At 34.8% G+C, this 16,340-nt stretch overlaps 1 protein-coding gene across 3 annotated transcripts in view; it reads right to left on the minus strand.

The window, feature by feature from the left end:
- Positions 1 to 16,340, minus strand: part of AP3B1 (adaptor related protein complex 3 subunit beta 1) — a 235,658-nt gene that overhangs the window by 96,406 nt on the left and 122,912 nt on the right. For all 3 annotated transcript variants that reach the window (XM_061430031.1, XM_061430033.1, XM_061430032.1), the window contains 3 exons: positions 6,674 to 6,860; positions 5,573 to 5,703; positions 227 to 335 (listed from right to left, as the gene is read on the minus strand). In XM_061430031.1, coding sequence (XP_061286015.1) covers positions 227 to 335; positions 5,573 to 5,703; positions 6,674 to 6,860 — 427 coding nt within the window. The remainder of the gene's footprint in view (positions 1 to 226; positions 336 to 5,572; positions 5,704 to 6,673; positions 6,861 to 16,340) is intronic.

A 16,340-nucleotide genomic window follows, 5' to 3' on the forward strand; every position in this document is an offset into this window, starting at 1 on the left:
TAGTTATGGGTCTAAGAGGCAATGTCAAATAAAAAGCGGTTAGAAATTACTTTGAAAACTTACGTATCAAAATTACTTTGACATGTAAATGAAAGGAATTGTTTCAATCGTGTACACTTCACCTAAACCTGCTGGCTGAATGTTACGCTCTGGGCCTCCGCGTTCTGCAGGGAGCACGGCCTATAAGCCACGGTGAACAAGGCTTTCCAATGAATTAAAGACTCACCACTGTCACTGCTGCTCTCAGAAGAGTCCTCTTCCTCCTCAGATTCGGAATAAAATTTCTTATCAGGATTCTCTTTCTTTGCTTTTCCTGCTGGGGTCCATTCTTTTGCCTGATTTAAAAAAAAGTAAAAATGTAAATATCAAGGAATTCTCAAAAGGGATGTAGTCTTCAGGCAGACTTAATCATTCGGAATACTCTGTGAAACCAGAAGGAAGTTTAAAGCCTCAGTAGAAAAGGCAACACTGAAAAGTCTTGGCATTAAGACTGATTCCCACTACCCCTAAGTAGAGAAACATAAACTCTCACTCAGAGCCTATTATTTTAGATCCACAACCTTATATATAACATATAATTTTAGATACATTTGTATTCGTTGGTCTATAGAAGATTTAAGCTAAAGTAAGACAGTCTAGAAGAGATAAGGGCAATTAGAGGCAGAAGTAGTAAGAGCAGTAAGAAATTCAATTTCACAGCTTGATGTTCTGTGTGCTGTGCTTAGTCGCTCAGTCATGTCTGATTCTTTGTGACCCCATGGGCTGTATGTAGCCTGCCAGGCTCCTCTGTCCATGGAGATTCTCCAGACAAGAATACTGGAATGGGTTGCCATGCCCTCCTCCAGGGGATCTTCCCAATCCAGCGACTGAACCCAGGTCTCATGCATTGCAGGCGGCTTCTTTATCATCTGAGCCACCAGGGAAGCCCAAGAATATAGGAGTGGGTAGCTGATCCCTTCTCCAGGGGATCTTCCCAACCCAGGAATCAAACCAGGGTCTCCCCAGCATTGCAGGTGGAGTCTTTATCAGCTGAGTTACCTTGATACTGAGGTTTTTAAAAAAAAGAAAACATCTAGTGTAGGCAACAAACAGCCTGTACCATCTCAACCACCTGAACCCTGGGGTAATTCTTGATTTGTGTGTTTGTCATATCCTAGATATCTAATCCACCAAGAAAACCTATAGGCCCCTTGGTCCTTTACCACCTTACTCAGAGCCCGCCTCCCCCCTCTTGGATCACCCTAATAGTCTCCAACTGGCTATCTTGTGTCTAGTTTCATCTTTCACCCCCACTCCAAGCTGGCTCAAAACAGCAGCTAGAATGATTTTATTAATTCCAATCAAGCCCCTCTTTCTTTGAAAAGGTCTGCAAAGGCTTCTCATTCACTTAGAACAAATGAAGCCCTTACGATAAAAACTCGTCATCGCTACCTGACTCCTGCTGCTGCTCTCCCTCTTGCCCACTTCCCTCCAGCCACTCATCACAGGGTCTTCAAAGACCCCAGACGTGCTCCTTGAGGCCTTTCTCCAAAGGTGATCCTACTTCCAGCACCCTCACCCCAGATGACCACATGGCTCATTTCCTCACTTCTTTCAAGACTCTGTACAAGTGCCACCTCAGGGAGGACCGCTCAACCGAAAATTTCAACCTCCTGTGGAGGCTGATCTTCCTTTGCACTAATTTTTTTTGTTGTTTTTTGGTCATAGCACTTATTATTTTCTAATATACTACTGTATACAATTTATATATTTATTGTAATTGTCAGTCTATCCCTGCAAAACATCAGCATCTGGAGATCAGAGACATTTGAATATTTTGTACACTGATATATCTTAAATGTGTCTGGCACAAAAACTATTAGTTGAGTGACAGACCCTTAAAAACTTTAACACAGTGTATTGAAGTAAAATAAATTATTTTCATAAGTGTGATTTTGATTCATTAAGAAAAAGTTAAATGTTTCATACACTCTCTTTTAAAGGGCAAGAAATGTGTATTTTTTAAAAGGTCAAGAACAGTTAAGACGCATTTATTTATCACACTTCAGAGTTTTCACTATGTGCCAGTCTGCTAGGGTAACATTTGTTGTAAAGAAATTTACAGTAAGACTGAGGTTCTTATTCAAGAATGGTTCTCAGCACTGGATGTCTGTCAGAATCACCTGAGAATACTTTTTTAAAATACTAATATCAATAATAAAAATACTAATGCTAAAAATGCTAACACTTGGGACCCACTTCCCAAGATTCTGATTGGTCTGGTACAGGTCTGACAGATTTGTTTTAAGATATCCATATGAATATAGTATAAAGCTAGGTTTAAAAACCACTGCTGTAGAGGGCTTATGGGCTTAAGATATGTTGCTTACAAAGGTAAGCTTCAGTAATCTGGAAAATTATTATCTGGACAATAATAGAAAAATGAGCAAAAATTACTCAAATATATTTGAGTAAGATACTAACATAAGATCAACAATACTGCTTTTTATGTATGTTTAAAATGCTCTGTCCTCCAGATATGAATAAAGACAGTATTCTATAAACAAAGTTCTCCTATATTTAATAAACAGTAAAGTTCGTATTTTTCTTAAATCCAAACAAATACATTTTTCTGCAGGCTAGTAAAGTGTGTGTCAGGTCAATTTATGAAAAAAAAATTAGTTAGACTATGGCTGTCAGGAAAAGACTAAGTCATCATATAAAGAAAAGCAGGCGCCTATGCTCAGAGGGGCATAATATTTTGACAGGGCCATGGATTCTCTATTCATGGAGTTTAAGGTTTTAAAGCGTAAAGACTAATAAGTATTTTAATTTTTGTTATGGTATGTTATGACTATGATAATTGTATCATTCTTAGCAAAGGAAATAAAAGGGTAAAGAGAAGAGGAAAAAAAATAACAGCACTAATTTGAAAGTTTCAATATAAGATAAAATATTGATAGTAGATGTGTTTATAAAGCAAAATACCCTTGATATGCAAAACTGAGAGAAAAGGATCTTTTAGAACCAAGTAAAAACAAAAACTTCAAGGAATCTTGAAAATTTACTAGTGGCATAATATATATAGTAGCTAATACCCTGGAAATGTGTAATGCAAAGTGACTTCTAGTGTCAGTGTGACTAGGTTCCATATTGTTTTGATTAAAGTATTAGATTGTCTAAACTTAGGCTGTTATTCTTGCTAAGTTAAATTTCATAGTAATAAGACATGACCCTGTAAGATGACTTTACAGTAAGACTAGGGTCACACATATATTATGTGCATAAATACATTGATGCAACTTTAGAGAGGGATGAGGTAGAATGAAAGGCAAGAAAGATTATGTGAACATTACTTTCTACACTACTGCAGCCAAATTTGATAATAGAACTATATATGTTATTTTTATATTTAATTAAGTCTTCATAGTATAATTTCAAGTCAATGTGTCCAGAGACAAGTAGATTGAAACTGTTTTCTACATGGCATCAATGGAGAGTGAGTTTTTTCCAACCAAGTTCCATCAGTTATAATTATTCTCCATAATAAGTTACCAATTATTAATTTCCACAATGTAGTCAGCAAAATGAAAAAGAAATCAATCTGTCTCTGTTCAAATGGACAGGTGAAATGAATATAAGAAAATAGGTTATTCAAGTACTGTCCCTATAGGTAGTTAATGCTCAGAAGAGCACAAGAAAATGGAAGAAGCCAGCCAAACAGCCAATCTATCAGCCAATATAAGAACACTGCTGAGACCAAATTAAACTGCATGGCATTGCTATCAATTTCTGAGATGATATTTTTATTTAACTTTTTTTGTGTGTGTGTGGATTGGGGCAGCAAGGAGGAGGGATAAGGGTAGAAGTAGGGTGGGATAAAAGGGTGATTCTACTTGGGCCAAAACATTACGTACCTAATAATGAAAAGGGACAGAAACATAAAAATAAACAGGCAAAAGAAATTAGGAGAGAGTATTACTTACAACAAAGAACATTCTCTTTGTATGCTAGTATCTGACCAAATGTTACATAAATAAGCCAATCTTTTTGAAGAATACTTAAGAGTAGTATGTATATTTGAGGAGAAATCACCAAACTTAGTTGCAAGGAGAAACATGGAACTTGTTAGTTTTATATTTTAAAAAATTGTCTCTAAATAGAGATAATTTGTCACAACCTGAAAACAGTGGTGCTAATAAATACTAAGGACAGTCCAGAATTGCAACAACCTCAAGCTTCCTCTCATTATGTTACATAATAAAATGCAGTAAGAGCGTGAACAGTGGACTCAGATATGAAGTGGTATTCCAATTCTATCACTTACTAGCTATGGGAACTTGGGCAATTTACTTAGGTTCTCTGAACCTTCGTTTCGTCATCTGCAAAACGGGAATGACAATCACCATCGCTTATAATAATTATGAGGTTTAAACAAATAATGATTATAAAATATTATCAAAGAACACTACCTGGGTTAGTTACTGGTTATTATTGCCCTGGCCACACTCCAAAGCCGGATAAGTTTGAGTAGTTAAGAGAAACATACTTTTCAAAGCAGTCAAATTAAATGGCTGTGCCCCAAGAATTTCCTGGCAGTCTAGAGGTTAGGACTTGGCACTTTCACTGTTGTGGCCCACGTTTAATCTCTGGTCAGGGAACTAAGACCCTACAAGCTGCGAAGTGTGGGTACGGAATTCTTCTATTTAAAGGAAGACAGTTTTTTCCCCATTGTATAAGGAAAAGTTAGTAGGCAAGAAGATTAACGGACTTTCTCATAGGAATTATAGATAAAGACTAGTTACCTGAACCCTAGTTCAATATATGTGCTGTACTGGAAAGGCACCCAGGATGTAATAAATAATTGTTCTTTTTATTAATTCTATTTAAAAAAATATCAGATATCTTTCACATAATCTTTAAAGACAATAAGAAGACCTCTCTTTATTTTTCTTGTTTATATAAGAAAGAGATAATATTAGGAAAGAACATTAATTCCCTTATTTTAGTGGCCAGCATGTTATAAAGACCTAGGAAAAAAGTATTTATACAGAGACTTTTTTTTTTAATGTGAAGCAATATATTATTCATTAATTGTGACCTTGTTCAAGGATATTTTTGGTACATAATGCTTCCTATTTATATTTGGCTTCATGTGAAAAAGGTTCCTCAGAAAAGCCAAAAGAACACTTTGTATGGTTTTTCTGGAAGAGATAGCAAAAATGATTTGGAAAATATTGACAGGAAGCTTATGAGTCTCTAAACTAAGTGGGAAAAGCTCAACTCAATGAAACTAAATACCTTAGAAATTGAATCTGCACAGCTACAAATGCAGTATCACAAATGTGGGTGGCACTGATGCAGAGAATTCAATTCTCTATTTCCTTGAAGAAAAGGAACAGTACATGTACAATGACATAGGAATACTACAATATTTAGTTCCCATAGCAGCAAGATATATCTAACACATTACATTTAGAAATACCAGAACAATTTTTAATCCCCCCCCCCGCAAAAAGCTTTTATACAAAACAGCAGCTATCCTAGAATCTCCTACTGCTTGACAAAATTAATTTCAGAAAGGTCAACTTACCAACTCTATTACTTCTACATTTCGAACTGATGGGTCAGGCGCCACCTCTGGCCAATTAGATAATTCCAGGTACCCAGTTGCTTTGGTGTTGAGAGTGTGAGATAAAGTGCCAAGCTGGAAATGATCCCTATCTATTAAAATAAAGGAAAACATAAAATAAACAATCTGAGCTGCATATAACAGAGAACAATCCTAATCAGAGCTCAAGGTAATTGGCATATTACCTCAAATGTCAAGGAATAAATATAAACTAGGAAACTCTTCACAGGTCAAAAAAACTGATTTCAGTCCATAGATTACAATAATCTCCCTGATAATGGTCAATAAAAAAGCTAATCAGTCAGTGTGTTTAGAGGTGTTGCTCTGATATGTAGCTTCTCTAAAAATTACTTTACTGTGAATATTAAGAATGACAGCACAGTTAAACAATCCATATACATGTCTTGCCACCAACACATTCAGAATTTTAATAGTTTTACTACAAAACTGAACTGCTTTTTATCCCTTTACAACAATTAAAGGAGAAACAATATGAAAACCAAAGTATATAATCATTCGATTCCCACTGTAATGGCTACTTGCGAAACTGATAAATTACTCCTTTTAAAAAGCTGGGGAAAATAAGTCAATTTCCATGTCTGAAAAGCAAACAAATATAAAGGGATACTTCTATGAAATAATTCTTTCTGGAAAAGCTTATGTTAGTGTACACAGAATATTTAATAACTCACTATTAAGGTGAATTACATATCCCTTATTAAACAAAGCTATCTATTTAAACCAGAAATGAAGTCAATGTCTGCAAAAACAACACAGCTTTTATCTATTGTTCAGTCAAATCATTTGGTAAGAACAAACGTCAGAACATTGAAATTATTTAGGTAAATAAGGCCTATAAAAACATAAACTTGAACTAACTAATATAAAGCTTGTATCAGAGAAGAGATGAATGAATAGACAGCACACTTTTCGTATTTATATATTTATACACACTAATCACACATTTTCTAAGAGATAAATTTTAAACATGTTAGAAATGGGATATAGTATCATAAGTTTTAAGATAACATAATATCTGCAGGTATATTCTGATAATAATACCTTTAAAAGGAGATTCAAGCAGTGGTGCGGGTTTCTGCGCCAGGAATATTTTTTTGGCATATTTACTTAAAGCTCCACTCTTCTCATTCGGAACAATAAGCTGCCTAATAAATCTTGTACGATCTCTGATGTCGTAGTTTTGATCATACTTGCCGAGATTTAATATGTACTGGGTAAGCAATTTTGTCTGTTGGAAAAAAACAGAACAAGATGAGAATACAGTTATTTATGATTATTGATAACTCTGGATAAACATATTTAAAGAGGTAATAAAAATGAATGGTTATGTCAAACAAATGTTGTTCCATAGGGAATATGCATTTCTAACACTGCAAATGGAATTCTGAAGCCAAAGCACATGTCCTCTTCAGTACTGGGGAGGTGAATGCTGAGTACTGAGAAGCAGCCATGTGCTAGATTATTAAACTGCTGAAGTGGAAAGAAAGGCATCATTAAAAAAATAATCATATATGGCAAACCCGCTGAAGGGTCTACGTGAGAATAATGAATGTGGAAATACAACTAAAAACATGGCACTCAAAACTTAATCGGAAAAATATGCAGGACATCAAAACATCAGAGAGTATTAGGGGGCTGGCAAACTGCTTCTCCTGAGGTGTGTTTTATGAAGAGATACTGTCCCTGGCATAAGCAGTGTCTGCACTCTGACTGCACTCAGTTACTTTACCCTGAATTATGACCCATTAAAGCAGACACATGAATCACTGAACTGGATTACTGCAAATTATTTGCAGTGCATTTAGCTGTTACTTTTTCATAAAAGCAAGCTGCTGATGCCCTCTAAAAACTAGGATAAAAGACTCCTTCCATTTTTTTCCCCATATTGCTTATGGCCTCTAGTAATATTGGTCATTTATTTATTTATGTTAGGGAACAACTTATTATAGTAGCTTTTACACTCTAATAAGATTTCCTAAGTCAATTTTTGACTGTACTACATTAACATATATTGAGATAATTTTAATAATAATTAAACCAAAATTGAAATGTTAACAAAATAGGTTTGTATTTTCCACTCATTACTTTATTGAAAAAGCATAATTTTAATTTAGAAGGTTACACATATACAATTCTAACTATAAACAGGATTCATAATACATGGAAAAAATAAACATCTACATTAGAACGTTTTATAGACATTAGAAATGGATTAAAAACAATAAAATCCATCAAGTCAGGTAGAGCTAAAGATAGTTCTATAACAATAAGTCAAGATACAGGAATGGTGTGGCAAACTCTTTTACAATATTAATTCATTAAGATAATTGGTTTGGATAGAAAGCAACCTTCTTTCAGTAACAATCTATTTAAAAACCATTAACCTAGTTTTACTAAAGTAGAACTACAAAAAATACAGATGAAAAATGTTAATAGAGCTATTCTAAATTTGGTTAACAACAACTGCTATTCACTAATTACTAGACTACGTTGGTTCAACAACAGATAAGAAAATTTCTATGATTGATTTTTTAAGGACAATCAGCAAAACAGTCACCAAGTGAATAACCCAGGTCAATCCAAGGTACAATGGACTGTGTAATCAACTTGCTGGGATAACCTGGAAAATACATCCTACTGTTAAGTTTCTTCAACTGTAGTGAGAATTCATAACTAAGTTAACTCTCTAAAGTATATCTGAATGTTGGGATTTAGAATATGCAACTAGAATAAATCAGATAAAAAGTCTATTCATTGCAGTAATTTTTTAAGCTAGTGGAGTGATTCATCTTGCTTTTATTTCTAGTCTCCGAAATTAATTTTTAGGAAGTTAATTATTTCAAATATTAACAGATTCTATTTAAAGTGAGATAGAAAATTTTAAGTTATCAAGATTATGTAATTTCCATAATATGCACTTATTGACTATAAAACTTGCTTTATTATATTGGTGGGTTATGAAATAATTATACCAAAGTGTATTTTCAAAATTAAAATTCTAAAAGATAAAAACATATCCAGGTCCCATGATGCATTTAAAACATGAACAGGATAATTATTTACTCACATACCTCTTTATTCCCATACCTTAATCAATTTCTTAGTTCTATCTCTAAAACCAAGTCATTGGTATTTATCTAAAGAATGTAATTTTATATATTGTTATTATTTTTAATTAAAAAAATGATTGCTTACCATTATCTTCAAAATAGAATTTTATGATAACTAATGATGAAAGTATTGACATTTGCAACTTATTCTTCACTATAGAACTTAATATTTTTAATGGAGAAAATGCCCTCATTACAGTTTGAATGATCCAATAAGCATAGAAAAAATTCTGTTGAATAAAGGATATTCTCAATGCTTTCATGTTAAAATCTGTAAATACTTCAAGCCTAGATATTTAATTTTTTCCCCTCCAACGAAACTATCTTTATGAGATAAAACTTTTGAATAATTCTCTATAGTTTAATATTTCATCAAATTTAGCTACTGTAAAATTAACTGCCTTCTCAATTTCATTTCATTCTAATACAAAATACAAACTTAACCAACTAAAATAGTAGCTCCATCAAAAAAGTCTTCATCAGAGCTGAAATATTGCAAATGAAAGAACTTCTACAATAAATTAATAGCTCTTACCACTTAATTTGCTCAATTCTTCCTTTGTTTTTATCGGGGTATATTTCAATGTCATTCTCTTTGCAAGATTTGTTTCCAAGAACTGCTATTTTGCTTAAAGTTCTCAAAAGCTGAAGGTTGTTGGAACTCTACCTGGTAAACACTTTAAAGGTTTCCAAATGATTTTGAATCAAAATCTAACCAACACACAAAAATCTCACTTAATCTACTCCCCACGCACCCACCCACCTAATTCAGGCAAAAAAGCCAGTATATAACACAGGCTAATTTACAACGTAGGTTTTCACAGTATCACATTTCTAAAGTCCTGCTGGTCACATGCAGGAAAAACTGAGTATGAGAGTGTGTGCTGTCACGCTGAAGTATGCCCTTTCAATATTAGCTTCATCACAAGAATTCTGCAGTTCAGTTAAACCACACATATCAAGTATCAGTACATTTGACCATTGTAGTTTTATTTCAATTGGTAAAATAAGCAGAGTAAGTTTGCATGCACCACAACCAATGCCCAAAATATTTCTGTTCCATAGTTTTCTTCATTTAATAAGAACGTTGCTTTTACCATGACAACATGCGTTCAGTGAAAGCCACGTTGGGGCTTTTAAATTTACAATAGCATTTTACAGCGATTTTGACAGAATAAACTTTCAAAAGCTTTACTCAGATTCCATTTACACTGACAGAAGAAATGTACAAAAGCTTTGAGTAAAAATGGTCTATTATTGGAATTAATTGTTTTTTTATTTGAAAACCAGCAGCATCATTTGGGTCCTTTTTCTGCTAATGGAGCCAGTACACTAACCGTCATTGCTTCATTCCTCAAATGTGCAAAAGAAAACGTGTAATAAAAAATAAAACTAAATTTTAAAAGTTACTTGATCTATATGAGATGTCTCACAGAAAGGGATGTAAACATATTTGGCACGTGTATACATTAAATCGTCACCCTGAGGCCCAGACTTCCTAAAATATCTTCCAGTTTTGAAAACAGATGCTGACCCTGTTTTAGCAGATTTATCTTATCTTCAGTTTGTTGTATGGTTAGTGGTATCACTATGATTTTCATGGTAGATGGTACATGCTGATGAACATTTTGTGCAGGTTAAATAATGATACAGAAATTCTCTACTTCATTCTTCATTAAATATACACTTCAAGTTTTCAGAATTTATTGCCGCTGGATTCATAACAAAATAAAAAAAAAGAACTGCCAAATAATAAAGTAAATAGGTTTTAGATTTACAGTACACAGTAAATGACAAAACTACTGCAGAAAGAGTGCCCTGACCACTCTCTTGAATAGTTTATAGCAAGATTGTTCTGTCTCTATCTCCTGCACATATTTCGTCCACAACCAACCCCTAAGTTCCCATGTTTTCCTCTCACTCCAGCCACTGACAGCTGGGAGCTTAATGCTTTGCACAGGCTGTGACACAACATGCTGGTTACCATCAAGTTACCATCAGATAAAACACTTCAACACTTACGTCACCACCACCGGGAAAAAGAGGGGCCTGCCTTATCAGGGCACACTTTGTTTTCTCAGTACACATCCTACATGCTGCTCTGAATGGGAAAGCTTAGTCATGCTGTATCTCAGAAAGGCTGGGAAAAGAAAGACAAAGTCTTTCCATTTAAATGTTTCTTAGTTTTAAATGAAAGCTCTGTTCACTACACTTGTGTTTCACAGGCCACTAGAAAAAACCATGGCAAAAGTTAGAAGTACAACATGGAAACTTACAAACTTACTCGGACTTATTTTAATGCAACTCTCCTTGGACAGAAAGGAGATCAAACCAGTCAATCCTAAAGGAAATCAACCCGGAATATTCACTCATTGAAAGGACTGATGCTGAAGCTTCAGTGATTCGGCCACCTGATATGAAGAGCCTACTTACTGATGCTGGGAAAGATTGAGGGCAAAAGAAGAAGGGAGTAGCAGAGGATGAGATGGTTAGATAGCATCACTGACTCAATGGACATAAGTTGAGCAAACTCTGGGAGACAGTGAAGTACAGGGAAGCCTGGTGTGCTGCAGTCCATAGGGTTGCAAAGAGTTGGACACAACTTAGGGACTGAACAATAACAACAACAACTTCATTAAAAATGAAAACCCTGGGATAAAGCCTAAACTGGATGGGACACTGAAACAACAGATAAAAATCAGATCTGTCCTGGGCAACAGTAACAAGGAAAACAGACACGATCACGTAAACAATCATGGCATTTCAGTATGACCGAAGGCTCAGTCAAAACCAGACTGGACACTCAACAGTACATTCAAATGGGTTTTATAAAAAAAATCATACAAGATGAAGAGAATATTATAATGTACCATAAATCACAGCAATATTCAATAGCATATATACAGCTTTGTATTCAATTTTTATGTCATATTCTTTTCCTGTTTAAGGAATCATTTCTGGGAAAAAAATTTGGGGGGAATGCTTTGTAAATATGAAGAAATCCAATATTCTAAAAAAACTTCTCAAAACATGGGCATCATTTTTTTACCTAAATACTCTTGACAAGTAATAAACTGGGAAAAACTATTTGCTCAACAATAGCCTTCTTCAATGGAGAAGGCAACGGGCACCCACTCCAGTACTCTTGCCTGGAAAATCCCATGGACGGAGGAGCCTGGTAGGCTGCAGTCCATGGGGTCGCGAAGAGTCGGACAGGACTGAGCGACTTCCCTTTCACTTCTCCCTTTCATGCATTGGAGAAGGAAATGGCAACCCACTCCAGTGTTCTTGCCTGGAGAATCCCAGGGATGGCAGAGCCTGGTGGGCTGCCATCTATGGGGTCGCACAGAGTCGGACATGACTGAAGCGACTTAGAAGCAGCAGCAGCCTTCTTCAAATATTATATAGGTCAACACAAAATAATGAAAAAGTTATCTTATACTCCTAACATCAGCTTACACATATATTTGTTTATGGAATGTTAAAAAACCTTACAGGACTCAGCATTTAAAATTGTTTCCACATGGTTGTAACTTTTAAACAGAAGGATACTAGCAAATGTGTTTGGTAAATTCAGGAGAACTACACAGAATTCTTAACATATATCAGAGGCAAATGTAAGCAGCACTATGTTCTAGCTAATCAGTTTCATCATTCCATGACTAAATAGGACTTTAAATTTTTTTAATTAAAAAATGCTATTAAATGACTCTAAATTCTGTACTGCTTTACAATTTTCAAAAGTTTCACAGAGATGATTTCAGAAAATCCTGTACCAACCTTTCCCCCCACCTCTATGTCACCCCTGCCCCTTCCCTCTCCTCACTGGTAACCAGCAGTTGTACTATCTGTGAATTTACTTCTTTTTTGTTTTATTCACTAGTTTGTTGTACTTTTTAGATTCTACATGTAAGTGATATCACACAGTATTTGTCATTCTCTGTCTTACTTCACTTAGCATAATGCTATCCAAGTCCATATATGTTGTTGCAAATAGCAAAAAACTTATTCTCTTTTATGGCTGAGTAGTATTCCATTATCCATGGACTGTTTCCCCATCTATCTGCCACGAAGTGATGGGATCAGATGCCATGATCTTCGTTTTCTGAATGTTGAGCTTTAAGCCAACTTTTTCACTCTCCTCTTTCACTTTCATCAAGAGGCTTTTTAGTTCCTCTTCACTTTCTGCCATAAGGGTGGTGTCATCTGCATATCTGAGGTTATTGATATTTCTCCCAGCAATCTTGATTCCAGCTTGTGCTTCTTCCAGCCCAGCGTTTCTCATGATGTACTCTTAAGTTTAACTAGGTCCAATTTGTTTATTTTTGCTTTTGTTTCCTTTGCTTTAGGAGATGGATCCAAATAAATATTGTGACTTATGTCAAAGAGTGTTCTGTTTTTCTCTAGGAGTTTTATAGTATCCAGTCTTACATTTAGGTCTTTAACCCATTTTGAGTTCATTTTTGTATACAATGATAGAGAACATTCTAATTTCATTCTTTTACATATAGCTGTCTAGCTTTCCCAGCACCACTTACTGAAGTCTATCTTTTCTTAATTGTATATTCTTACCTCTTTTGTCATAGATGAATTGACTGTAAGTGTGTGGGTTTTTTTCTGAGCTCTTTATTCTGTTCCACTGACCTATATGTCTGTTTTTGTGACAGAACCATACTGTTTTGATTACGGTAGCTTTCTAGTACAATCTGAAGATTCTCTGGAGAAGGGAAAGGCTACCCACTCCATTATTCTGGCCTGGAGAATTCTACAGACTGTGTAGTCCCTGGGATCACAAAGAGTCGGACACGAATGAGCGACTTTCACTTTCACAAACAATCTGAAGTCAAGAAGTATGATTCCCTCGGCTCTGTTCTTTCTCAAGAGTGCTTCGGCTATTTGGAATTTGTTTCCATACAAATTCTGAAGTTACTCATTCTAATTCTGTGAAAAACACCATTGGTATTTTGCTAAGGATTGCACTGTATCAGTAGATTACCTAGGGTAGTATGGTCATTTTAACAAAAGTAATTCTTCCAATCAAAGAACATGGTATATCTTTCCTTTTGTTTGTGACATCTTCCATTTCTTTCACCAGTGTCTAATAATTTTCCAAGTACAGGTCTTTTATTCCTAGGTATTTCATTCTTTTTAATCCGATGGTAAATGGGACTGTTTCCTTAATTTCTCTTCCTCATAGTTTGCTGATAGTATACAGAAAACCAGATTTTAAAAAATTTTACAGTATACACATTTTTTTGTCAACTTGAGTGTTTTTACCTTTATGTTTTATCTTGACTTTTTCAATGCCAAGAAAATTGATCCAAGAAAGGGTATAAATGTCACTGCACAGAGCCTGTGTCATCAACGAATTTTTTGAGTGCTATATCTCTGGGTCTAGTTTTGCAATAATTCCCACGGTTTGTGCATTTCTATAAAGCATAATGATTTTTAGGAATATATATATCGAATTATAAATAACTGACCATATTATTGTAACTCCCATCTTACATATTAGGAAACTAAGTCTTATGTAGACTGTATAATCAGTCCAAAATCACGTAGCTAGTAAGTGGTAAAACAGTATTTGAAGTCAGACAGCCTAATATTGGAGCCTGTACTTTTGATTACCATCTGACTTCCAGTAATTGACATTAAGTAGCTCTAAGGTGGACTTCCCTGGTGGCTCAGATGGTAAAGTGTCTGCCTACAATGCTCTAAGGTCATCACATACCAACTGCTTTCTAAATTTCCACTGAAAGAGCCCAAAGTCAGAAAATAAAAGAAACTTACAGAAAAAGTTCATATACAGAGTCTTAATCATAATTTTTAAAAACTATATGAACAGCTTTATATCTCCATACCAAAAAAAATTAAAATATTAAAGAATATTTAATACTAGACAAAATGTATTTTTCAGTTCTAGAACTTCCATTTATTTTTTATTAGTTTTTATTTCTCTGCTAAGAGTTCGCTTTTCATCTATTGTGAACACATTTTCCTTTATGTCATCAATCATTTATAAAAGTTGCTTCAAATTTATACCTGTAAATTTCCACATCTGAGTCATCTAGAAGTTGGTTTCTGGTTTTTGTTTTCTTGAAAACTGGTCATATTTTCCTATTCTTGTTCATTATTGTGCTAAAATAAACATAAAATATACACTGCAACCATTTTTAAGTACACAGTTCAGTGTTATGCAACCATTACCACCATTAATCTCCAGAAATTTTAATGTCTTCACAAATTGAAATTCTATATCCATTAAATAGCAATTCTCTGTTCAAGTTCTTACGTTGAGTAAACTGGGATTTATCTTGGACATTATGAATGCTGAACTGTAGAAACCCTAAACTTTGCTATATTTTAGGTTGGGTTCAAAGTACAGAGTGTCTCCTCAGTGCTATTCAAATTGCAGTTCAGTTCCTTTATTAACTGTGCTGTTCTAAATCCACCATGCATATATGTGGTTCAGGTGTCAGCCAGAGACTTGGACAGAATAATTCAGATTTTGAGGCTCCTCACACTGGCTCTTTCCCTTCTAGAATTCTTCCTTAACTTTTCAATATCTTTGGTGGTAGTTTTCTATTTGACCCCACCAAGCGGCTTGCAGGATCTTAGCTTCCTGACAGGGTCTGAACCTGGGCCCTCAGCAGTGAAAGCAAGGACCACCAGGGAATTCCCTGTATTTTTCTTAAACTCTGTCCTCTACTTCCTCAGGCAGGAGGACTCTGGGTTTCCTTTTGGAGTTTCAGTCTTTATGTGTAGTGCCAACTGAAGACTGAATTCAGGATCAGACCCAGAAAAGTGTCAATTTCCCTTCAGAATCTTCCCACTTTTAATTACTCTTCAGAGACTTCAGGCAGTTGTTTCCTTTTTGTATTTTCACCGAGTTTACAGTTGCCCAGTAGGAATTTACTCAATACTACCAAAAGCAGACTGTTGACTAAGTTTCAAAATCTCTTTTACACTGAATAAAGACATTTGAGATATTTTTAGGCATATAACTCCTATATCTGATGAAAATCAATCTAGACATCCCCTATAATTAAATAATGCAATAAAAATTCTGAAAATGCTCACTGAGAGATCTAGGCCACAGGGAAGTTGGATCTACAAACAAATATTGGGACATCATGGCAAATCAGTTTCTCAACACTGTGGCCTGGTCTCCCTAGTTGAGTTTTAAAGATGGCTAAAAGTAACATGTATAGAAAAATTTTTTTTTTACATTTACAAGAATTTTAGTCTTATCTCATATCCAGTAGATTATGAATCATGCAACTTAAAAATGCTGTCAAGTTAATGGAACTTAAACATTATTCTTTGGTGCTAATTCTTACTTATGAATTCTATAAAACTCCTTGAGAAATGAGAAACTGGAGAACAAAACACAACCTTACAGGGTAGCTTTGTTCATCTATTTTTATATTTAATCATTTAAAAACACTGAGTTTTTTTCCTAAACATAACTGTTTCACCAGCTGGTGGTCAAGTCTATTATGGTTATCTAAAAGTATCATTCTTAAATACACAATACAACACTTCAGAAGTTCAGCTCCAAAAATGAGCTGAGTGCAAACTATGTTGTCTTCAAAGTC

This window comes from Bos javanicus, chromosome 10, assembly GCF_032452875.1.
Source record: "Bos javanicus breed banteng chromosome 10, ARS-OSU_banteng_1.0, whole genome shotgun sequence".
NCBI classification, from domain to species: domain Eukaryota; kingdom Metazoa; phylum Chordata; class Mammalia; order Artiodactyla; family Bovidae; genus Bos; species Bos javanicus.